Consider the following 23,767-nt stretch of genomic DNA (forward strand, 5'->3'; position numbering starts at 1 on the left):
TGAGGACAAACGCACGCACACACACGGCTATTACAGGCACTCCCACCGTCCAAGGCAGTGTTTCTCAGGGTGTGAATCCCCGAACAAGAACAGCCTCAGCATCACCTCGGGACTGCTTAGAAATGTAACGAATAAGAAATTTAGGGGTGGGGCCAGTGGGGTCAGTTGTTTAACCAGCCCTCCAGGTGAGTCTGATGCGGGCCACAGTTTGAGAACCACTGGTCTAGGGCTAGGAAACCGGAGTCGCCAGGTTTAGGGTGATTATTATTCTCAGTTGCCACCAGACAGTGAACCCTTCTTTTGGTGACCTAAAATTCCCTGGCATCAGTGCGCGAGAGACGTTCCCATCGCTCAGTCCAAAGCCAGGAGCTGAGAAGACAAGCAGCCCCTTCTCCCTGCCTTGCAGCCCAAGGAAACAAGGCGGCCCCTTATTCCCTCCTGGGGCTCCCAGAGAGGGAGGGAGAGAGGAAAGAGAGCAAAAGAGTCATGCAGAATTAGCACCGGAAGACACTTACCCGTGAACGTTTGCACATTTACCCTTCAATCTGTCAACGTGAACTGATCTGCAGCTCTCAGCAGAGGGGAGAAGGCGATGGGACATCTGGGGTTTCTGGACCTTCTTTGAGCAGGACTTGAGGAGCTGCTGTTCCTCTTGTCTGAGGCTGTCGTTTACTAGCAGTCTCACCAGGACATAGTATACCTAAAGGCTGTGTACACAGGTTACTCCCGTCTCTCTGGCTTCCCAGCGTCCTGGCCCTGTTTGCTGCAGCTTCCCACCCCCTCCCATCACACACCCCCTGCTTTAAATGGGCAGCTGACGGTGAGGTTCTGTAAGTTTCTCCTCTGGGACAAACTCATCCTCCAAGATTCCCCAGATGAAGTCCAGAAACAAATGCACACAACCCTTGTTAAAAAACTTTAATCTGATTTTTAAAAGAATCTCTGGAATGGTGTGTTCTTGAATGCTGTGCAGCAGACTGAGTCTCTTTGAGCCCCCTCCTCCACACACACACACGTGCACACACACACACACACACACACACAAACTTCCATAAAGGAGCAAGGTGTATACACAAGCCAGTTGGATCATCCACTGTAATATTATTTTAGATTATGATAGACAGATTGCGTGAAAAACAAGGAATTCCAAAGAATTTCCTGCTCTGGGAACAGAAGTTAAGTCTATATTTAACAACATTTGAAGCTGTCAAGAATGCTTTGTGGTTGGATAACAGAGGCAGAAAAATGTTAAAAACGCAGGCTACTGCTATACCCAAATATGGAAATATTGTTACGTCTGGTGTCTGATTCACCATCTGGAAATACTTACAACCATGAAGTCAAATAGAAGAGACGCCACAACAGAAGCCAGGAACGCTCCTCTCCATTCCCTCTTCACCACCTCCTCCCACCCTGTACTGTACCTACTCATCCCATCCCCAGTCACTTCATTAAGAAGGAAACAGTAACGAAAGCTGAACACAGGAACACAACAAAACCGTTTTCTAAATAATAACTGATGAATTGGCTTGGGCAGGATGCAGGGCCCAGAACACCTGACAGTCTATTGTCTTGAAAAGTAAGTTCCCCACCCCACATGCCTCCAACAAAAACCTTAGACATCCTGCTCCCTCTAGTAAAAGCTTCTTAGACTTCTGGAAGAGCACTTTTGAATGAATGAAACTTAACTCTTTCCTGCCACAGTTCTCTCCATTGGAGAGTGTTTGCATTGCAATAGCTTCTTATTGTGTTCATTAGAGTCATTCACATAAAAGTCACACTGAAGGCCTTCTTGAGCAAGACTTCTCAGTCATTTAGACTGAACAGCCCTAAACATTGCAAAGGACAAGGATTTCTCCCAGAGCACATATAAAAGGGAAACTGGCATAATTACTGTGTATGTTTTAATGAAAGTTACACAAGAAGATAGTTTTTTAAACTTTGAGGGAACATTTGTCCATCACACTAACGGTATTTGAAGTTCAAGTAACTTGCTTTGTAGGAGGTCTTCTACTGAATGTGTTGCTGGTAGAATAGGACCTTAAAATTGCTAACTTTTTTTTTTACTACAGAATATTACATCCTAAATCTCTTATTTCTCTGTACTTAGAGAGCAAAGCATTGCAATTCACTTGAAATGGGAGGCTTCTAAATGGTCCCAAGGAAAGGAGTTAAAAAGCCCCGCAAAACTTTCAGCGTCAAGGAGTCTGCTTTTTCCAGAGATCCACTGGGCACAATGGTGCTGGAATCTGGTTTGGTTTTGCAGTATATACAGGTGATGATCTCAATACAAATCACTCCACGGTGGTCCCCTCCGCTTCTGGCTGGCTGCTTAGTTAGCGTCGCCTCTCGCCCGCGGAGGGAGCCTGGAAGGGCTTACCCAGGCTCCCGCATCCGTGAGGAAGTGTAAGTCCGCCTCCCAGAGAGCTCCCTGCGTTCGTTTCCTCTCGGACTTCCAACCCAGGCAGTGGGCTGGAACTAAAGTGGGAACCTCCAAAAACAAACAAGTACGACATACCAAAAAGCGGAGGGGGCGGGGGGGGGGGGGTGGCGGACGGGGGAAGACCTCTGCCTGGGAATCTGCCAGACGATGGGGGAAGTTAATTTTTTTTCCCCTTCTCATTCATAAATGCCACCTCGGGTATTAATTTGCAATACACTTCACTTGTCCAATAAACACCATGCCAAAGATTTGGGACTTGATCCGAGCACGCTTCTATGAAGTCCTCAGATAGATTCCTGGCTCCCAGACACTCTCCCTCCCCGGTCGCCTCTCTCAATAGATAACTTGACTCTCACCTTCGCTGTAAACAAGCAAACTGCTCGCTGCCTTCCTGGGTGAGGGGTTCCAAGGCTGCCCGGTCAACTCGGCATCACCAAACAAAACGACTTTTGTTCCTCCCTCCAGGTCCTCCCACCCTCCCAGTCCAGGCAAAGTTCTGAACTCAACCCCCTCGGCCCTTCCACCACCATCACTCCAAGAAAAGCCCTCCCCAATAGAAGTCGTTATTTAAAGTGGAAAAAACGGAAGATTGTTTTCTTGACGGGTCCAGGACAAAAAAAAAAAAAAAGTGCAACGGAGCCAGGGGAGGCGCTTGGCAGGAGCCCGCGCCAACCAGCATTCCTGAGATGTTTGAGAATTCTGGAACGCGCAGACAGAGTCGACGTCACTGCAACACGCGGCGCCGCGGCCGGCCCGTATAAAAGGCGGGCTCTGGGCGCTGGGGCAGACCGCGAGCGAGAGCGCCCCCGAGCAGCATCCGCACCTTCCGTTCCTCCCCGGCAAGGACCTCGAGAGAAGGACGCCCGCAGCCCGCTCGCCTGCCTGGCTGTCGCCTCCCTGCCACCCGGCCCACCGCCCGGCCCACCGCCCCAGCCGCGCCGGCCCGGCCGCTACGCACCGGTGTGTTGGCGTCTTTGCCTCCGCGTTCGTCCGGACCCCTCCTGTGCGCCACGATGAGCTCCAGCACCGCCAGGACGCTCGCCCTCGCCGTCACCCTTCTCCACTTGGCCAGGCTGGTGAGTTCTTTGGCCACCGCTTCCCCGTCCGCTCTAGCAGCCCCTTCGCCTTTCCCCAGATGGCCCGTGGCCGGAAAAGCTAGACTCAGAAGTTCGGCGGTGCGTTTCGGGGGAGCTCTTTCTTTAAGCCTGCCCTGAAGACGTGCCGGCGGGCCCTCCCGGCGTACGCAGCCGCCCGGGGTGGCCGGGCTGGACGGGATCAGAGACCCCCTGCCGCCCGGGTCAAACACCGCCGTCCCTTCCCGGGGCGTCCCTCCTGCGCACCGCGCCGAGCCTCACGCGTGTCCTCTCCCCCTTCCAGGCTCTCTCCACCTGCCCCGCCGCCTGCCACTGCCCCCTGGAGGCGCCCAAGTGCGCCCCGGGAGTCGGGCTGGTCCGGGACGCCTGCGGCTGCTGTAAGGTCTGCGCCAAGCAGCTCAACGAGGACTGCAGCAAAACGCAGCCCTGCGACCACACCAAGGGGCTGGAATGCAACTTCGGCGCCAGCTCCACCGCTCTGAAGGGCATCTGCAGAGGTAAGATGCTTGTGGTTTGGCCCCTTTAAAAAAAGAATAGTCCCCGTAGTCCAGAAGTTTAGTAATTTTGCGACCATGTATGGTGATGCTTTGTTGTTGGTAGCTTGGCAGAAAGGCACATGATTTCAGCAGTCTGGAATGCAATTCAGTGTGTCTGGGCCCAACGAAAAGCGCATACGGAAAAGTGATTCCTGACTAACTTATTGTTCTGCTCTGGAGTCTCCGGGGAATCGTAGGAAACTTTACCATCAACTGAATTTAGCAGCAGAAAATATGTCTGAGTTTCAGGCCGTCGTACGGAATCTTAACTTTATTCTCTTCTCCCTTTCTTTTTTGGTGCTCTTTGCAGCTCAGTCAGAGGGCAGACCCTGTGAATATAACTCCAGAATCTACCAGAATGGGGAAAGTTTCCAGCCCAACTGTAAACATCAGTGCACATGTATTGACGGCGCCGTGGGCTGCATTCCTCTGTGTCCCCAAGAACTCTCTCTCCCAAGCTTGGGCTGTCCCAACCCTCGGCTGGTCAAAGTTACCGGGCAGTGCTGTGAGGAGTGGGTCTGCGACGAGGATGGTGCCAAGGACCCCATGGACGACAGGGACGGCCTCCTGGGCAAGGAGCTGGCCTTCGATGCCTCGGAGGTGGAGTTAACGAGAAACAATGAATTAATTGCAATTGGAAAAGGCGGCTCCCTGAAGCGGCTCCCTGGTAAGTGAAGACTGAGACATTGTACTGAAACCCATTCCTAGTTTGAAACTGCAGAGAAATGAGAACCTGAATCTGTTTGTGTCGGTATGCCTCTGAGGAATCTTCCCTCTTGTTTGTCCCTCTAGTTTTTGGAATGGAACCTCGCATTCTGTACAGCCCTTCTTCACATGGCCAGAAATGTATCGTCCAAACGACTTCATGGTCCCAGTGCTCAAAAACCTGTGGAACTGGTATCTCCACACGCGTTACCAATGACAACCCTGAATGCCGCCTGCTGAAAGAAACCCGGATCTGTGAAGTGCGGCCTTGTGGACAGCCAGTGTACAGCAGCCTGAAAGTAAGTGCCTGCAGTGCCGTGTAGACTGGTCCCCTGGGTGAGATGGGAACATCTCTTCCAAGAAAGAGAAACACTAACTTCCCTTCTCTTCTCTTTCTTACAGAAGGGCAAGAAATGCAGCAAGACCAAGAAATCCCCTGAACCGGTCAAGTTTACTTACGCTGGATGTTCGAGTATGAAGAAATACCGGCCCAAGTACTGTGGTTCCTGCGTGGATGGCCGCTGCTGCACGCCTCAGCAGACCAGGACTGTGAAGATGCGGTTCCGCTGCGAAGATGGGGAGACGTTTTCCAAGAACGTCATGATGATCCAGTCCTGCAGATGCAACTACAACTGCCCACATGCCAACGAGGCAGCCTTTCCCTTCTACAGACTGTTCAATGACATTCACAAATTTAGGGACTAAACGCTACCTGGGTTTTCCAGCACGAGGGTGGACAAAGTGGGGAGAGAAGAGTGTCAGCATCAAGGACGCGTGGGTGGGGGCAGCGGGCTGGAGGGACCCATTGTAGAAGGGATACACTGCTCATTCTTGAGTAGTATTAAGGTATTTCGAAACTGCCAGGTGTGCTGGTGCACATGGACACTAATGCAGCCGCAATTGGAGAATACTTTGCTTCATAATATTGGAGCACACGTTACTGCTTCATTTTGGAGCTTGTGTTGATGACGTTCTGTTTTCTGTTTGTAAACTATTTGCTAAGCGTATTTTTCTCTAGGCTTTTTCCATTTCGGTTTTACAGTTGTAAAAGGTAATAAGATTAGTTGGACACTTAAAGACTCCATCCTTTGACAGAAGTAAACGGGAGGGGGGGTCCATCCCTTCCAGAAGGTGACACTCTGTGAGTGTCCATGAGAGGCAGCTATCTGCACTCTAAATTGCAAACAGAAATCAGGTGTTTTAAGACTGAATGTTTTTATTTATCAAAATGTAGCTTTCGGGGAGGGAGGGGAAATGTAATACTGGAATAATTTGTAAATGATTTTAATTTTATATTCAGTGAAAAGAATTTATTTATGGAATTAATCATTTAATAAAGAAATATTTACCTAATATCTGAGTTTATGGCATTCAGTATTTTTAGAGAATGTTCAAAACCATTGGGGACAATCTAGCTTATGCATTCAATCATTGAAACAGGATTTACTGAGTACCTACTTTGTACCAGGAACTGTTCCAGGTGTCTGGGATAGAGCAGGGAACTAACCTCTAAAAATCTAACAATGATTGCTTTTATGTCTTCAGTAGAAAAAAATCTTGGGATTTAGAGTAATCTGTTTTAAAAACATGTATTGAACACCAGGCATTGTATAAAGCACAAGAAGGAATCTGAAGCTAAGTTTGTGATTTAAATAATAATGCTTTATTTTCATAAGAATTCAAAGCCTAAGGGTCTCCATCACCCAAGCTCTTTGAGGTGGGTATAGTAGAGTCATTTATCATTTTAATCACTAGGTAGTTGTACAGATCCCTTCGGTAGAGGAAACTTTAATGAAAACAGTCCATAACTCAGGCTGCCCACCTCGAAATCCATGGGCAAGATTAAGCATGGTTGGATAATGTGATATAAGGTCACTTGTTTATAACTTTATATTTTTCTAATATTGTTCCTAAAACTTGGGAGAACGACTTAAAAATTCACCCATGGTTGGGATCAGAGAAGAAATCTTGGAATCTATAGGAGTCAGTTTGTTTTCACTGAATGAGCTTGAAGCAATGACTTGTGTTAATCCTAATAAGCTGATGATTAGGTAAACATACCGTTAAATGCAAAGGAATGCAAGGAATTTCAAGTACTTTTCCAATAGCGTGAGGACCACGCTACCCCACCCCCTTTCCTTTTTAGAATAAAGTTATATTGAGGCGGGTGGGGGGGAAGCAATTAGATTGAATTGGCTATCTAGAAGGTCAGAGGCTAGTCGCAGAGCTTGCCTAAAAGGACCCGAATCGTAGGTCTAGGAGAGGTTGCGAAGGCTGTGTTAATGTTTGTGAAAATGCTGGTAGCTGGTTTTAGAAGAATCTACATCTTTAGAAAGCACTGACAATAAACCTTTTATAGAGAGAAGTTTCCCTTTCATCAACCCTCTTGGCTCCTGTTCAAGTCCATAGTGAAATATTTCAGTCTGCACTTTGTTAAGAGAGTACTTGAATTTTTAGGCAATAAGAGAAAGTGCTTTAAAAGGGGAGGAGGGGGACTGCTTCTGGGATCCTATAATGGTGAGTTTTCAAAATAGTTTAATATTGATGCTCCATTAAGACCTACAGAAAAGCACTGCCTAAGCACCTGTTTTAGAGCCTTACTGAAATGCACAAAGGTTCATGTAAATGTGATAGTAAAATCTATGGGCAAAGGCCTTCACTCTTCTGATTCTGACAATACTTTGCCTGAAATATTACAACTGTGCCTATGGAGTAGTCAGTTTTTCCTGCCCGAGGCATTCAAATTTTAAGGTATTTGGAAATTTAAACACCACCTGGCTCAGTCTTGGATGCAGTTAAACTTGTCAGCGCAATAGAACAAGTAAAACATATAATAAAGTTGTGAGGATTTTGTGGTGCAATCTTGTTAAACAGACACCTAAATCTATAGGTAAAATTTACACATTCCCAGGCACCAATCCTGAGGTACTGTCTTCCAACACTAGAGCCCAGCAAATTGCTTCTTACAGAAAGATCAAGGAGCAATATTTTATAGACCCTTTAAGTATGTAGCAAGGTAATATTTGTCCAATTAAGTTCAAATGTGAAACAAACCTAGCATGGGAAAACACTGGATCTTTGGGTCATTAATCTCATCATAAGGAATATACTAATACACAAGTGTAGATTCTATATAAATAAGAGTACTCAATTAATTTAAAAGAACACAAATAGATGCAAAATATGTCAATTTGATTTGGCTATAGAAAAAGAGTGAAGACATTAAAAGTAATTGAGAATAAAATTATGCAATTTAGAGCATATCAGTTTTATCTAGATCTGGAATGGAATGCTGCCTACTTCAAATATTGAGAAAACACAATAAAAAACTGTGTATCGAAAATATAAAATAGAAGTTGCATATATAAACATTCATTATAATGTACATTATATGTAACCTCCACACACGGTAAAAATCTTGTGTTGTAACCACTTTCCAATCTAAAAGACCCTGGTGTTCTTGAGCTGTTTTTTTGTTTTGTTTTTGATAGAGATGTAAGCATTGAGAGTTATAATGTGACCCCAGAATCTTAGGAATTTCGTGAATTTTAAGAAATATTCTTTGGGACATTTAGCAGCACAGTAAGTGGTCTTATGTTGATGATTCCCACATAAGCGCATGTGCTCTCCACTCCACAAAGAGTTGCAACTGAATCAAAATTAGCAGAGTACATTTTAGTTATTTTACCAGTAGAGAGACCAGATATGATTTGTTCACAACCTGTTTCCTGCCTTCTGGTGATATTTGAAAGTCACTTGAGCAATAGCAAGTGTGCAGTGGGACCATAGTACAGAACGAAGCTGTGCTCTGGGCAGGGTGGCAGATGATGCCATGGAAAGAATCCCAGACTAGAATCAGGAGACATGTCTTTTACACCAGCTCTGCCATTAATTTACTGGGTGCCCCTGGGTGAGTTTCTGGATTCTCCTCTGCTGTTTTAAAATGGAACAATAGATTCCCACATTTTTGTCACTAAAATAATTATTTTTTATATACTCTCATTGGTACATTGACTCCCATACCTTAAAAGCTTTGTCTCCTCAAGCAACTGAATGTATGAGTTGAAAACTGCTCAGGTCTTTCTGTGGGCAAAAGCACTCATCTCCATGAAGCCTTCGAAAGTGTAAGGCCCTCTTTACTCTCTAAAGCACCCCTGGTTATAGGATGTGACAATCCCTGGATCTCACAGTATGTAGGTCCATACTTTTTCCTCTCCCTGTGCAGCCTCAATATCTGGGCCTCATTAAGTCCCTGTCCTAAATAACTCATTCTCCGAAACAAAGCACATTGTGAAGCACAGCAATAATACAAGTGTCCTATGAATACAACAGACTTACTTGTGACTTACTTTACTGGTGATGGGCAATGCTCATCCATGTAATCTTACAAAGTGCAATTTAATTAAACAGGTACTTAGCTGCATTTGTTAGTACTTTACAGTTCTCATATATTCTGCTCATTTATTCTGAATCCACCCCTTTCTTAATCTAGTGCAAACATCCAAATCGAAGACACCATCATCTCTTGCCTGAATTACTGGAATGGCCTCCTTACTTGTGGCATATTGTATTTTCCAAATGTGGCTGCAACAATATCTTCCAACCCACATGCCCCTCTGCAATGTGACTCTGTTGCTCTCCCATCAATAGATGGGGTCTACTTCTCTACCCTCTTGGAGCTGGGTGGACTCTTTGACTGCTTTGACCAATGAATATCTAGGAAGTGATGTGATATGGTGCTAGTTCCAAATACAACCCTGGCTAGGAGCTCCTACTTCCTTTCTCTTAGAAAGCAGCTTCAATATAAGAGGTACGAGTACTCTGAGACCAGCAGACTGAGAAGCCCATGCCACATGGATAGGTCTGAGAGGATCAGATGCCGTGTGGAGAAAGAGGAGGGTCAGGGAGCATTTGGGTACCACATGTATATGAAGACACCATCTAGGAAGTGGATCCTCCAGCCCCAGCTGCCTTACAAGCTGACATCTTGTAAATCAGAGATGAGCTGCCTGTTGAGTCCCCAGAATTCCTGACCCATAAAATAATGAGCAAACCAATATGATTATTTTAAGGCCCTAAATTTTGGGTGTTGTTTGTCACACAGCGATAGATACCTGAAACATCAGTGGTTTCCATTCTTGCCCTCCAATAATCCATTTTCCTTACAGAAGCCAGAGTGATTCTTTAAAAATGTAAATCAGAACAGGTCAGTCTTGTTAAGAACAGGAGGCTTAAAGGCTCCATGGCTTCCCATTGCTCTTGGAATAAGATTCAACTCCTTACTTGGCACACAGCTCCTGAAACCTGCCTACTTCCTTCATTTACCCTCACTTACTGTGCTCTCACTTAACTCTTTTTGAAATAAGCCAAGTAAATTCCTCCTCAGGACCTTTGCACTAGCTGTTCCTTTGCCCCAAATGCCAAGGTCCCTGATCTAAGCTTCTTCCTGTCATACAGTTCTCAACATCAATGCCACATTCTCAGTAACCTTCTCTCCCCACCCAGGCCCAGTCTAAAGTGGTTCACTACATCAGAGTCGACTGATTTAAATGTTAATCATGTCTAAGAAATACATGACAGCAACATCTAGACTGGTGTTCCACCAAACAAACCAGCACCATAGCCTAGCCAAGTTGACACATAAAATTAACCATCACAGCACCCGTGTAGTAAAACCTTTTGGGGAGAAGAAACTCATGTCCACTCTCTAAACTGGAATGTATTTGAGCAGTCAGAAAAAAGCAAAAGCTTTGCTAGTTACACCTACGATCCTTCTAGGCCTCTCACCATGCTCGTGCATGTATGCAGGAAGGGCTCCGGGATTTATTTTGCATTGACCAGATAGATGCATGGGGCACCTCAAGAAGGTTTCTAGAACACTAACCCCAAGTTCCATACAGAACCAGTAGGATCCACCTCAACTGAAATGGCTGCAGGGTGGGGGAATAGAGGGAGATCCTTATAAAAGCTCTGGAGAAAAGTCTTCTCCAAATCTGCATGAATACAATAAGATACAGTCCCTTGCTTGCACACACTGTAAGACAGAAAAAAAGTGCTCCATCCTTTGGCTTCTCAGACAAATCCTCATTGTAGCAATGAAACCACAACACTGTCAGTGGCTGTTTAACTCTTCCTACCAGATTTTAAATTTCTTAAAGAGTTTTGTCAATGAATGAGTACCAACTAAGAATAGATTGAAAGGAGTTTGAAAAGGCACAACTAGAATTTGCTTTTCTCTTCTCCGTGAAGATCTGGAGCTTCCAAGTCTCCAGATCTTCATGGAGAAGAGAAAGCAAGTTTGTCCTACATTGCTCTACCTCAGAGGTCCTTAGCTGGTGGCTTAAGCAGGATGGGGCAATAAATATGTTTTGTTCGGCCTGAAGAGAGTTTATAAAAACTGGGATTTGTTGCCAATATTTGAAAACTGAGTATTTTTTTTTAAGTTCAAATTTCTGGGGTTTTTTTGGAAAAAGTCATAGAGCTGGCAGCAGTGGACCTTGGTCTCTACGTGGCAGCTTTGCACATGGTGGGAGCTGAGTTGCAGCTTCCCACCTTAGAGTGGGTGCTCTGCAGTTCACCAGCGATGGATGGAGACGGATGGAGAAGAGATACGTGTGTATCCTTGCAGTTGGAGGAGTTGAAGGGCAAGCAGAGATGATTTTTAAAAATCCAGACTCTGGGCTTCCCTGGTGGTGCAGTGGTTGAGAGTCTGCCTGCCGATGCAGGGGACACAGGTTCGTGCCCCGGTCCGTGAAGATCCCACATGCCGCGGAGCGGCTGGGCCCGTGAGCCATGGCTGCTGAGCCTGCGCGTCCGGAGCCTGTGCTCCTCAATGGGAGAGGCCACAGCAGTGAGAGCACCCGCGTACCGCAAAAAAAAAAAAAAAAAAAAAAAAAAAAAATCCAGACTCTAATGAGAATCTACCGTATAGCACAGGGAACTCTACTCAATGCTCTGTGGTGACCTAAATGGGAAGAAAATCCAAAAAAGAGGGGATATATGTATACGTATAGGTGATTCACTTTGCTGTACAGTAGAAACTAACACAACATTGTAAATCAACTATACTCCAATAAAAATCTTTTTAAAAAAGGAAAAAGAGGGCCTCCCTGGTGGCGCAGTGGTTAAGAGTCCGCCTGCCGATGCAGGGGATACGGGTTCGTGCCCCGGTCTGGGAGGATCCCATATGCCGCGGAGCGGCTGGGCCCGTGAGCCATGGCCGCTGGGCCTGCGCATCCGGAGCCTGTGCTCCGCAATGGGAGAGGCCACAACAGTGAGAGGCCCGCATACCGCAAAAAAAAAAAAAAAAAAAAAAAGAAAAAAATAAAAATAAAAAAGGAAAAAGAAAAAATCCAGACCCTTTCTTAAAAAGGCACAACTAGAGCACCACTTTTACTATGAAAATGCTTAGAAGAATGATTCTAGGCATTGATAAACCTGGGAAAGAATAGAGACCACTTCATTAATTTCAAGTCGCTGTGGGGCTGTAAACATGCCCTGCCCCCCAGCTTCCTTCTACCATTCCAGCCTGTGTATTTCTGTGGAGAAGTGTACCTATTCCATTTATAATACCATGTCACATTTTCCAACTGACACTGGGTAAGTTGATCAAAGATACACACCACATCCTGAATCTTCGTTGAATTTAACCATCTATTTTTATAGTGACCAAAGAGCCAGTAGAATCATTACAGATAGCCAGGGGGGTTGCTCTAGAATTTTTTTTTAATGACTCAAAATGCTTACTTCAAGTACTGTCACATAAATAACACTGATTTTTCAGAGGCATTCAATGAACTCCAGAGAGATTGAGGACTTTCCTGAGTAGTTATAGTTTGTTAGCAGAGTAGAAAGTAGACCTCAGGATTTATTCTCCAAGCTTATCCCTGACAGAGGTATTTGGGGCACAGGAAAGCACTTGGGTTACAGGGAAGTCTGGCTGGTTTTTTGGTGTCACCATGGCTCCTGGGTAGACTTCCACCAGTGGATTTCCTATAGGAGAGTCAGCATCCTCAGCATCCCATGGCAAGGGTGACACCCTTCTCCAGCAAACAGAGAATGATTCAACATTGTAAAAAATTAGGTCTTATGTTAAGGAGATTGGCTAGCTTTAAAAAAAAGAGAAGTTGCTCATTCATGGAAGGAGTTTAAATTATGGGCTCATGAGCAAAACTTTCAGAGAGGTCCCTCGCATGTTCCAAATTAGTTTATTCTTGGAAAGGAGCCCATGTCTTTAATTGACTTCTTGCATTCAAAATGATACTTGGCCTTTTAAAATGTTCTCTTTAATATTTGGGTTTTTTCTTAACAAAAGAAGGCATACTTATACAAATTCAATACTATAAGAAATACAGAATGTCAAAAATGAAGTTCTCTAGTAAACCCTCCCCTTCACATACAACCTCACATGCAGCCACTTTTAAGAGCATGGTGTGTATTATCCTTCTAGATTTGGGGTGTGCCTAACCTGGTATTTATTAGTATTATTATTATGAACAAAAAAGATTAGACTATACATAGAGCTTTACATTTACTATACCTTGAAAGTCATTTAGTGCTGCTCGGTCACTGTAATGGTTTCATAGACTTTCACTCTATTATTGATGTGCCATAATTTATTTAAATACTTGATGTGGGGACACTATTGCATGCTCACCTCACAGTCACTCCCCATTTCCTTGACTCTTTGCTAGCAGAGCCCCAGTTTTGTTCAGGCGTTCCCCCTTCCATGTGTTCAGGGAAGGAGTCCCCTGTTTCCCCCTAAACCCAGGGATTGCATCAGGACTGGCTTTGGTCAGCATAATGGTCTTACTTCCTTATCAACAATAGGTTATGACAATTCCAATACTCAAGGAGATATTCCCTGGGGGAACTTCTGAGAAAGGGTCTCCCTGATAACAAAAAGAGACTAGAAGAGGCAATGCTTTTCTTCTTTGCTGGACATCACCCGCCTTGAGCTCAGGAGGGAGGCAACACTGATACACTGAAGATGGCAGAACAGAAGGTGGGAGGCCCCTGGGTCCCTGAAGAGATCACTGAACCATTGAATCACCTGACCCTCGGCCCCCCTGACATCCACACCTCCTGTTTAGTGTGATAATAAACCTCCTGTTGTTCAAGCTATTTTTTGTTAAACCAACTGGTACAGCTAAAATCATCCTAACTGATGATTTTACACTTGGCCCTTTTTGAGGCCTATGGACTTTATAAACAACACAGAGATAACCACGTCCAAAGGAAAAGAAAATACTTCTAGATGTAAGTGAATGAACCAGCAAACAAATATTTGGCAGAAACATAATGCTTTCATTCCTTTACCTAACAGTTGCCGAGTATATAGCACTTGACAGGCTACAGGCCAGCAAGACATGGGTGACCAACAAGGAAATAATGAGACATGGTCCCTGGCCACAAGGTTGTCACATCTAGCAGAGGTAGCAATGTATACAAATAATTCTGGTGTGTAGTAACAGCATTAGAGAACCTAGGAATAGGAGCGCATACAGGGTAGTCAGAGAAATCTTCACAGAAGACAAAACATCTGAACTGAGTCTTGAGGGATGAATAGGAGTTTGCTACTTGGAAGTACCTCCAAAACTGGAAAAAAAAAAAAAAAAAACCCAAAGTATTTGAAGCCTGGGAATTCTATCAAAGCCAGAAAAGTTATGGTCTCAGACAAAACTGAGTAGTAACAGCCATTTTTCATCTTAATTTTTCTAGCTGATAAGAAGAAAAGCAGCCCTCAGAGGGACCTACAGAAGACCTGACCTGGTGATGGGGACAGGCCAGTCCCTTCTATGGGAATTACCTTTGGAAATCCCCCCCCCACCACAGTAACGAGCTGCCATCCTGCAGGGGATGAACTAGCACTGGCACCACCAGATACAAGCTGAAAATCAGTCTGCTTCTCCCACATGACAGCCTCAGTATGACAGGTTGATCTCAGACTGACAGGATCCAGCCTAGGCCTGACCCACTGGTAGGTCACCCGAGGAGGGCCCTGTGACTACTTTGATCCAGCGGCGAAGGCAAAAAGCCCAGAGAGAAGCTGCCCGGATGACTTGGTCGCTGCCACCTGACGCTCTTGTGTTTGTGCCACAGTCAGATTCTCAAAGGAGGCCAGACCATTAATGGCTTCCGGATCCTTCTCGAGTGATGTTCATGCTTCCTGCTAGCTGCACACAGCTTTCTCATCCAGGATTTTAAAGCCTGCAGTGTGTGACATGTAAACAAAAGGCCACAGGGGCAGCTCCATGCTGGCTCCTGAAACCTCATCTATTCTTCCAGATGAGAAAGAACTCTCATAATTGCACTCACAATCATAGTGAATGTCAAGAAAAGGCATAACTAAACAACCAAGTGTCTTCATGTTCTGTATGGTCAAGAATTATAAAGTAATTATAAATTATAAAGTAATTCATAGTCTTTCTGTGCTACATCAGTGAGAACCAACTCAGAGGATTTGGATTGTGCTATTATGTACTTGGTCTAAATCATTCCAGATATCTGCATATGCTCCTAAGAACTTATTTAAGCCCCACCGTCACTTTCACTGTCATCTGCCTAGAAGCTGTACATCCCCGTTATGCTTTCAAAAGTTAGAGACCAGATCTCTTGGCTTGTGATGGGAACATAGCCATTAAAATAAATAGAACAGGGCAACAGTTCAGTACCAGCAACAGGAGCCACTGTTTTTTGGGGTAAGGGATAATGAAGCCAAAAAGAGATAGGGAAGAAATCCCCTGTAACATTAGACAGACTGTAAGAAATCATTCTGAATTTGGGCCAAGAAGTCAAGATTAGCAGTCACGTTGAACCTTTTTTGTAATAAAAATTTGGCCTTCGTAACAGAAGTTCATTCATCTGACATATATCTGTACATATATTTACATCTATCTGTACACACACACACACACACACACACACACACGAGTTGTTGTTTATATTCCTGTTTATTATTGGCCAGGCACAGTGCTGGGTCTTGGAAGGTCCAGCTGACCAAGGACTTAAGGACTTGCCATCTAAGAGTCAGAGATCCAACACCAATTTCCTCATTCCTGAAGGGCTGCCAGCCAGACCTGTTCCTGCTGCTTTGCTCCTTTGGTTTTCTCAGGACCCACATGGAAGGCAATCAGGGTGTGGGGCTACCATTTCCCACTCCCAGAATGGAGGAAGGGCAAGGCTACTCCAGCCTGGATTCCCTGGATAACTGTGGACAAGGGACATTATTTCAAACTTGTGACACACATTCTCGGCAACAGGAAACCCATGAGATATTCACACAGGGGCCTAATTTTATCCTTCCAATATCAAATCCCACTTGGAGATCTGTGGCATTAAACCATTACTTAGCACTTTCATCTACCCTGTTTCATCTAAGACGCTGATGATTGCAAGGTAACACCATCCTTTTACATACCACTAAGAAAAACCCAGCCAGTTAAACTAGTCACACCTGAAGTAAGATGCATTGTGATTTCGGAGGTCTTAAAGGGTGAAAACATGTACTTTCAAGAATCAATGAAATCTAGGACTTGTCTTTCCCACCAGACTGTGAGTTCCTAGAGGACAGGAACCCCCCTTACAGTCTTCTCTGCTTTGCTGCACCTAGTGCAGCATCACACAGCAAGTCCATAGCAAACACCTTTGAATGAACGAGTGAGTGAGTGAATGAATGAATGAGTAGCTGATACAAATCCTGTGTTCCCCTGAGCAATCAATCAGCCCACTCAGGTAGAGGCAAGAAGGTCCAGATTGTTCCTGGTTCTTCTTATTTCTCCTGCCATTGGAAGCAGTCAGACTCGGGGAGCTTGGAGGGGGGCTCCTGAAACACAGCCCCTTCAGCGCTTAGGGCAGCTCCAGGCCCGCTCGCCTTAAGGCCTGGTCAACAAGCCGCTGGCCAGATACACTGTGACACCAGGCTCCCGGGGGACCTATTTATGTTTCTCCTGAAAACCGGTGTGTAATATCAAACGCCTGAAAATAAAATCAGAGGTAAAGTAGACTGTGGGAGCTGGCTATTCAGAGGGGCTGCTGGTGAGTCCTCTTGTGAAGTCAGTAACCACCACAGATTTATCTATTTTATGACTTCGGATTTTTGTGTATCGAGTTCCCACGGAGCAAGGCACACCCTTATATTGAGTTTCCTCACAGCAGAGCCTTTGTGCTGGGTCAGTGGCTTGAAGGGTTTCTGCCGCGACTGGCCTCTCTTCTTTGAGGGTTCCTGGTCTGCTCAGGCCCCCGTTAGACCAAATCCCCTCCCCCAGGTGCCAGGCCTTCCCCATTGCTGAGGGAACAGATGGAAACCATAGTTGCCTTTGTTTCATTTACTTTAGAATGAAGTTATTTCTGAGCAGAGTTGCATTCCAACTTGAGAGAGATGGGCCACAGCGATAATGCAGGTATGTGCCCTGCACAGAACAGAGCATCGGTGAGCATGTGCCACGCGTATGGGGGTGAGGGAGCGTGCCGCACGTTCCACCATGTGTACTGAGCATCGGAGACACTCCAGGTTCTGGGCCCCTTCCTCTGGGGAAGAAAGAGGTGAACAAGACAGTTTCTGACCTCACAGTCTAGTTACAGTAAGCTCTGCTGAAAGATACGAGGCTGCCTCGGCCTGAGAGAGTTGGGGCAGGTTTTACAGGGGGTAGAATCTGGAAGTTGGGTCTTGGTAGAAAAGGGGAAGGGAGAAAGGGAAACCGGGGTGGTGAGAACAGCCTGTGAAAAGGCACAGCTGTGCAAGAGCCTGAGAAGCCCCCCGAGAAAGACGGGTCAGAGGGCTCTCTGCAGCTCCTCCCTTCATTCTTCCCAGAGCCGGTGACTGAGAGGTAGAAGACGGCCCTTGACTGGGCCCATAATTGCAAGGTCTCCGGGAAATCCTAAACTTGACCTCCCAGACGTGCTGTTTCCCATGAACCTATGAATCTGTAGTCCTGTCTCTAGTCCTGGTACCGTTGGCGCTGCAGGACCCACCAACAGGAAATGGGGCCCACATCCCTGGAAAGATCTCCCCTATAGTTTTACAGGCTAGAGGGTGAGAGAAGCAGGAGAGAGCCAGTTAGGTACCCTGACAGCGGTTCTGGGACAGAGCAGAACACCTGACCAGAAATGCCAAATGACGTCCTTACACTCGCTTAGTCCTCGTCCCTCGCGCTTCCTGAACTGTCCACACTTGCTAAATCTGCAGGCTCATATTTGCCTGACCTGTTCCTCTGAGTCTGCCTCCAGGGCGTGATAAATAATTCCTGGAAAACACAAGTTCTCACGAGCCCTTCAGAGCGGTGAGAGACATTTAAGGGAGGGGGTATGGGTCTCTGAGGCTTGAATGCTCATACCCCTAATCTCTGGGCTGGGCCTCCTGCATCATCGGTAGACAATTCTCCCACTCACTGCTGGCAGACCGGTGTCATCTGTTCTACTTCATAAGATTATTCAGTCAGGATGAGGATGACAGAGCTTTGGGAATGAACGGGGGGGGGGGCCTTACACTTGGGAGAGACTTAGGGGTTTCTGACTCCACCTACTGCCAGAAGCCTCTCCCCACCTGCTTGGCAGGGGGTGACCCCAGCCTTTCTCAGGGACAGAGATAGTGCCCACTTTGCCTCTTTCTGCAGTTCATGCTCCAGATATGCTAGCCATTCTTCTGATATTAAGTTGAAACCCATCTTCCTATAGCTTTTAGTAACTGTTTATGGTTCTCCTCCTAGCGCTTTTCAGAATGAATTTAATTCTCTTCCTTATGTCATAGTTAAAGTCCTCTAAGTAGGTGCTCCGTCCTCCATCCCCAACTGCACTCCCAGCCTTTCTTTCCTTTCCTTGTTTTTTTCCTAGGAGAAACATTTATGGTGGCTACAATTATCCCTCACATGATCTGGTCTTCAGGCCTTCATTTCCTGGTTGTTTGCTCCCAGATACACTTGAGTTTTGTCAAGGTCACTCTAAAGATGGGATATTGGTGGGTTAACAGAGCCCACTAGATCTTCCCTGAGTGCCGACTCCAACAAGTCTATCTGGTTCCTTAAGGGACCTTCTATTTACATATCCACCTTCCCTACTAAACTGTGAGCACTTACTCTCTTGTCTTCCCAGCCCCCAACGCAAGTAAAGACTTAAATTTCAGAATCCAAGAGACAACATGGTACAGGAGAATTGGGTCTTAAGTTTCTTGGTATCCCCAGATCCCGACACAAAGCCCGGTAACCAGCAGGCACTTAATAACTGTATGGTCCATCAACCAGTTCATTTGTTTAATGAAAGCAGGCTAAGCCTGCATTTAGTTTGTTTAGCAGTATGTCAATTCTTATGGTTAACTGAAATCCCATGGTCCAGTTCATGTGAACTTCTGTGAGGATAATCTGCCATTTCTACTTATATTGTTGACCTTCCTTAATGTAAATTTAGGACTTGGTATTTGTGTAACAAACCCTTCCAAAATTTGGTGGCTTAAAACAACAGTGACTTATTTTGTTTTTTGACTAGGTTTAGCTTGATGGTTACTCCTGCAGTTCCTCACTCATTTAGGAGCCTGGCTGGGGCTGGAATGTCTGAGATGGGCCCTTATCCACCAGGGTCTCTCTTTTAGTGGCTTCTCATCTTCTGTAGTCTAGCCTGAGCTTCTTTACAGCCAAAAGCTGGCTTCTGAGAGGGAGTGTTCCAGGAAGACCAGCCCCAGTATGCAATCACCTATTAAACCTCTGAGTATGGCACTTACTGATACATCATTGGTCAAAACAAGTCACATGGTCAAACCCAGAGTCAATGTGGAAGGGAACTGCACAAAGTCATGGATTCCAAGAGGTGTGGTTCATTGGGGGCCACAAATGTTACAGTCTACCATATTTACCCTTATTAAACTTCACTGTTAAACTTTTGAGAGGGAGTATTTTTTTTTCTCATGACTTCAAAATCCAAATTTTTCTGGATATGGGCAAGCCTGATGATGATGAGGGAGAGGAGGAGGAGGCTGCTTCATTTATTGTCTACTGTGTGCCAGGTTGTTCTTTACATATTTATGGTTCATGAAAAAAATCCCAAGGACAGAATTATTACTCCCATTTTACAGATAAGGAAAGAGATTCAGAGAACCTCAGTAAGTTCTTCAAAGTCTCACAGTTTGTCGAAGGCCGGATTTCAACCTAGATCTCTAATTCCAAAACATGTGTTTTTTTATCACTGCACCACACTGCCGTCTCTTGGAATCTGCACTCTTGACTCAAAGAAATGTACATTTCCCTGCAAAAAAATTGTTTTTCAAATTCTAATAAGGAACTCAAGAAGTCAGACAATGCAAAGTAACTTTTCTTTCTCTGGGGTTCTTTAAATGTTTAAATCTCATTTTATCCTAGGGTATTTTGGTTTCTTTTATTTTATGCAGCTAATTCCCCTAAGCAGTGAAGGAGCCCCGAAGTGCTGATCATTCAGTGGGGCTGGGATGTTTAAATATATGAATGAAGATTCTGATAAGACTTTATATACATAGCTATAAGGCAGGAATCCTATACAAAAGAGCTAGGTTTGAAATTGAAGTCAATCTTAACTCCATCCATACTGTCTGAATTGCCAGCCTAACTGGCCTCCAAGTAGAGAACTATGCTTTTTTCTTTATCTACTCTGGTAAATTATTAAAAGGCTCTTCTGCCCAATGGGGAGATCATTAACTACTTGGGAGGTGGCATCTGGCAGGTGCAGCAGGGTGAACCAGGGCAGCTCTGATTAGGATGGCAGAACTGAGCTTCCTCAGGCAGCTTCCACTGGAGGCCAGAATGACAGAAAGGCCCCCACTGGGTGGGAGTGTGGGGTGCGGATGGGCCAGTGGGCAAGGATGAAGGCAAGGATGGGATGGGGGAAGGGGGCCTCCCCTGTTCAGCCTGAAACTCATTTTTAAATTTTAAACTCATTTAGGCAATAAAAGTCCCATTTGCCTGGCTGAATGTGTGCCAATATGTACCTGCACTTACTCACACTCCCTCCTTCCTGTCATGGAGGCTGGAACTGACAGGTGACAGCCCTTTTACATGTAAAAGTAGAGGCTGGGGCAAGCGCCAGATTGGTCACTGGAGAAACATTTGTGCAGATGACACAGGAGAGCAGAAGTGAGCAGGAGTCACAGACCCTCAGCCCAACTTCTTCAGGTCGCAGGTGAGGTAACAAGGGAGGTTGCGACATGGCCAAGGCCACTGACTTCATTAGTGCCAGAGATGGGGATAGAATCCACATCTCCCACTTCTAGGGCAGGGCTTTTTCCTTGGCATTGGGTGCTGTTGCCAATCTCAGTAGCTTTAACCAGTGTGGTGGGCAGACCGTGGAAAGCACTTTCCCTAAGGAGTCAGGGGACTGGAGCGCCTAAGTCTTGGCCTTTAGACCAACAACTCACAGCCTATTTAGTTTTGTGTCCTGGTTCTAACCTTCACTTACTGCTCATTTTGGAAAGTGGTTGCATGGGCTTCCCTAGTGGTGCTGTGGTTGAGGATCTGCCAGCCAATGCAGGGGACACGGGTTCGAGTCCTGGTCCGGGAAGATCCCACATGCCGCGGAGCAACTAAGCCGGGAGCCACAGCTACTGAGCCTGTGCTCTAGAGCTCGCGAGCCACAGCTACTGAAGCCCGCGTGCCTAGAGCCCGTGCTCTGCAACAAGAGAAGCCACCGCAATGAGAAGCCCGCACACGGCAACAAAGAGTAGACCCCGCTTGCTGCAACTAGAGAAAGCCCGCGTGCAGCAACGAAGACCCAATGCAGCCAAAAATAAATAAACAAACAAAGTTATTTTAAAAAAAAGAAAGTGGCTGCAGCTATTGGAGAACTCTCTTGCTTGTGAATCTGACTTCAGCTTTTCCATCCACAAAATGGGCCCCAAGTAAAGCCTCTCACTCATTCCCTGCTCAAGGATCTCGGAAGGATTCCCTGCAGTAACATGTGGTTCATCTTGAGTGAGAGTCATTCTTCACATTTCACACGTGTGGTGCCAGAACTCAGACATGTGCAGCCTCTGGTTCGCTCTGCTCTCACAACACACACGTGAAAAATCACTTTTTTTTTTTTTTTTTTGATTTGGTGGATGATCCTTTCCCTTTGTGGATGGTTGTACACCAGGCCAATTATGGGGTTAAACTTGGTAAGGAAAGGGATGGATGGAGGTAAGAGCCAAGGAGAAAGATTTGTCCACGATTACTTAAACTTATTTAATAGAGGTGTGCCTACTCCTTGCTGAGACCAGTGTCTAGGGTTAAATGTCCCTGTCCTTCGGCAGGTCACCATCTGTGGAAGAGGCAGATCAAAACAAATCATTTTAATTCCCCGGGAATGTGAGAGGAGGTTACACAGCATAGCCAAGGACAGAGATGAGACCAGAACCCACATCTCCCACCTCCCAGGACGGGACATTTCCCTCCACCCTGGAGCTGTCGCCAACCTCAGAGGTCTAAGGAGTGTATTGGGCAGACAGGTTGCCAGCTCATTTCTCTAGGAGCCCGGAGTCTGGGGGTGAGAGAGGCATGCACAAAGCCGCGTGGAGCCTGATTCTGCCTGGAGCGGCCCAAGGAGGAGACAGGAGTGGACGAGAGCTTAGGGAAAGGCATCCCAGGCAGAGGGAACAGCCTGGGCAGAAGCGTGGAGGCCCTCGGTAGCTGCGGGCCACTCTGCCGGGTGGTGGCCCTCAATCCCCCGCACAGCGAGGCACACGAGAGGCCGCCCTCGCGTTCTTCCTCGTGGGAGGCCTCCCAAGGACGTCCGGAGAGCTCGGCCTCAGGTTCTTATTGTCTGAGGTCACTGAGCCTCCCAAAAGTATTTCAGGAATGTGGAGGCCTGACTCACTCTCTTCCTTGAGCTCGCAGTCCGAAGTTCATAAAACCGCTTTCCCCTTTAGTCATTCTTATTCAAACATCGGTTCACATGCTTCACAGATGGAGCTGGCAGGAGGAATCCAGGGACACATTTTTTGCTTAGGATGTGAAAGTAGATGAGGAGTGAAGGAGATCAAGGAGAGATTATTCACCAAGAGCCAGGCCCCCAGGCAGGGGCTGTTGATGTGCACAGAGAACGGCTGGCTTGCTCAGATCAGAGACCCCAGCAGAAAGGAAAGCTGTGGAAGCAATCCTTTCAGGCCTCAGTTTCCTCATCTGTAAACAGGGACAATAACCACACCTACTTCAAAGAGTCATGATAAAGATAAAGATTAAATGAGTTAATCCTTGTAAAGCACTCAGAATATTGCCTGATATATTATAAGCACTCAATAAACATTAGCTTATTACTAATATCATTACTCATAGTTGGCAAAGAGTGAGTTTTCTAAACACAGTGATGGGGAGAGAGGAAGTCTTCCTGGGATAGGATTGCATGGGTTACACCTGAAAGGAAAAGCTCCCCTGCAGTGTGTGGAATTGTCTGGCGGAGGAGGACTGGGACGTGGCACACAGTGGGAAAGGCAGTGCCAAGGCTCAGAAGAGAAGAAACCTAAGTGTCACATCTGACCAGATGCCAAAGACAAAGCTGCAACTAAAGTACTTGTTCTGGATGGGAAACATGTATCAAAATGTCCAGAGAATAAACAAAGGGGACACTGAAGAAACATTTAGGACGTGGTCTGGGCATACAAACAGCCCAGTGCAAGTTTCCAGATTGGTGTTATTCACATTTCTCCTGGGCCATGTAGGCAATGACATTGTCAGCAAGGTAGGGAGGCCAAGAACGGATCAGATGCTCTGTTTTCCTCCTTCCTAACTCCAGTTCACTTTAGAGGATTGAAAATGCCAGGAGACTTCCAGATCAACCCCCCCACCCCCACACCCCCACACCCCCGCCCCCGACACTGCCTCGGGCTATTCGGTGATCTGTCCTAGAGCGCGTCATCGGTCATCAGTTGTCTTGACTCAAAAGTTTGGGTCTAAGTGGTCTTAGCACTGCTGGAATTCTATCTGGCCAAAGCGAACCTCTTTGCCTTTCGGAACACTCTACAGGGAAACTCTCACTCCTGCCTGACTTAGACAAGGCGC

The 23,767-nt window shown here is 46.1% G+C and overlaps 1 protein-coding gene across 1 annotated transcript; it reads left to right on the forward strand.

Moving 5' to 3' along the window:
• Positions 1 to 3,216: 3,216 nt before the first annotated feature.
• On the forward strand, positions 3,217 to 6,131 carry CCN1 (cellular communication network factor 1). The gene is made up of 5 exons (XM_060090032.1): positions 3,217 to 3,519; positions 3,821 to 4,034; positions 4,384 to 4,740; positions 4,866 to 5,077; positions 5,181 to 6,131. The coding sequence occupies exons 1-5, from the start codon at positions 3,457 to 3,459 to the stop codon at positions 5,481 to 5,483; spliced, it is 1,149 nt and encodes a 382-aa protein (XP_059946015.1). The 5' UTR covers positions 3,217 to 3,456; the 3' UTR covers positions 5,484 to 6,131.
• The last annotated feature ends 17,636 nt before the right edge of the window (positions 6,132 to 23,767 follow it).

This window comes from Mesoplodon densirostris, chromosome 2 (genome assembly GCF_025265405.1).
Source record: "Mesoplodon densirostris isolate mMesDen1 chromosome 2, mMesDen1 primary haplotype, whole genome shotgun sequence".
In the NCBI taxonomy this organism is placed as follows: Eukaryota; Metazoa; Chordata; class Mammalia; order Artiodactyla; family Ziphiidae; genus Mesoplodon; species Mesoplodon densirostris.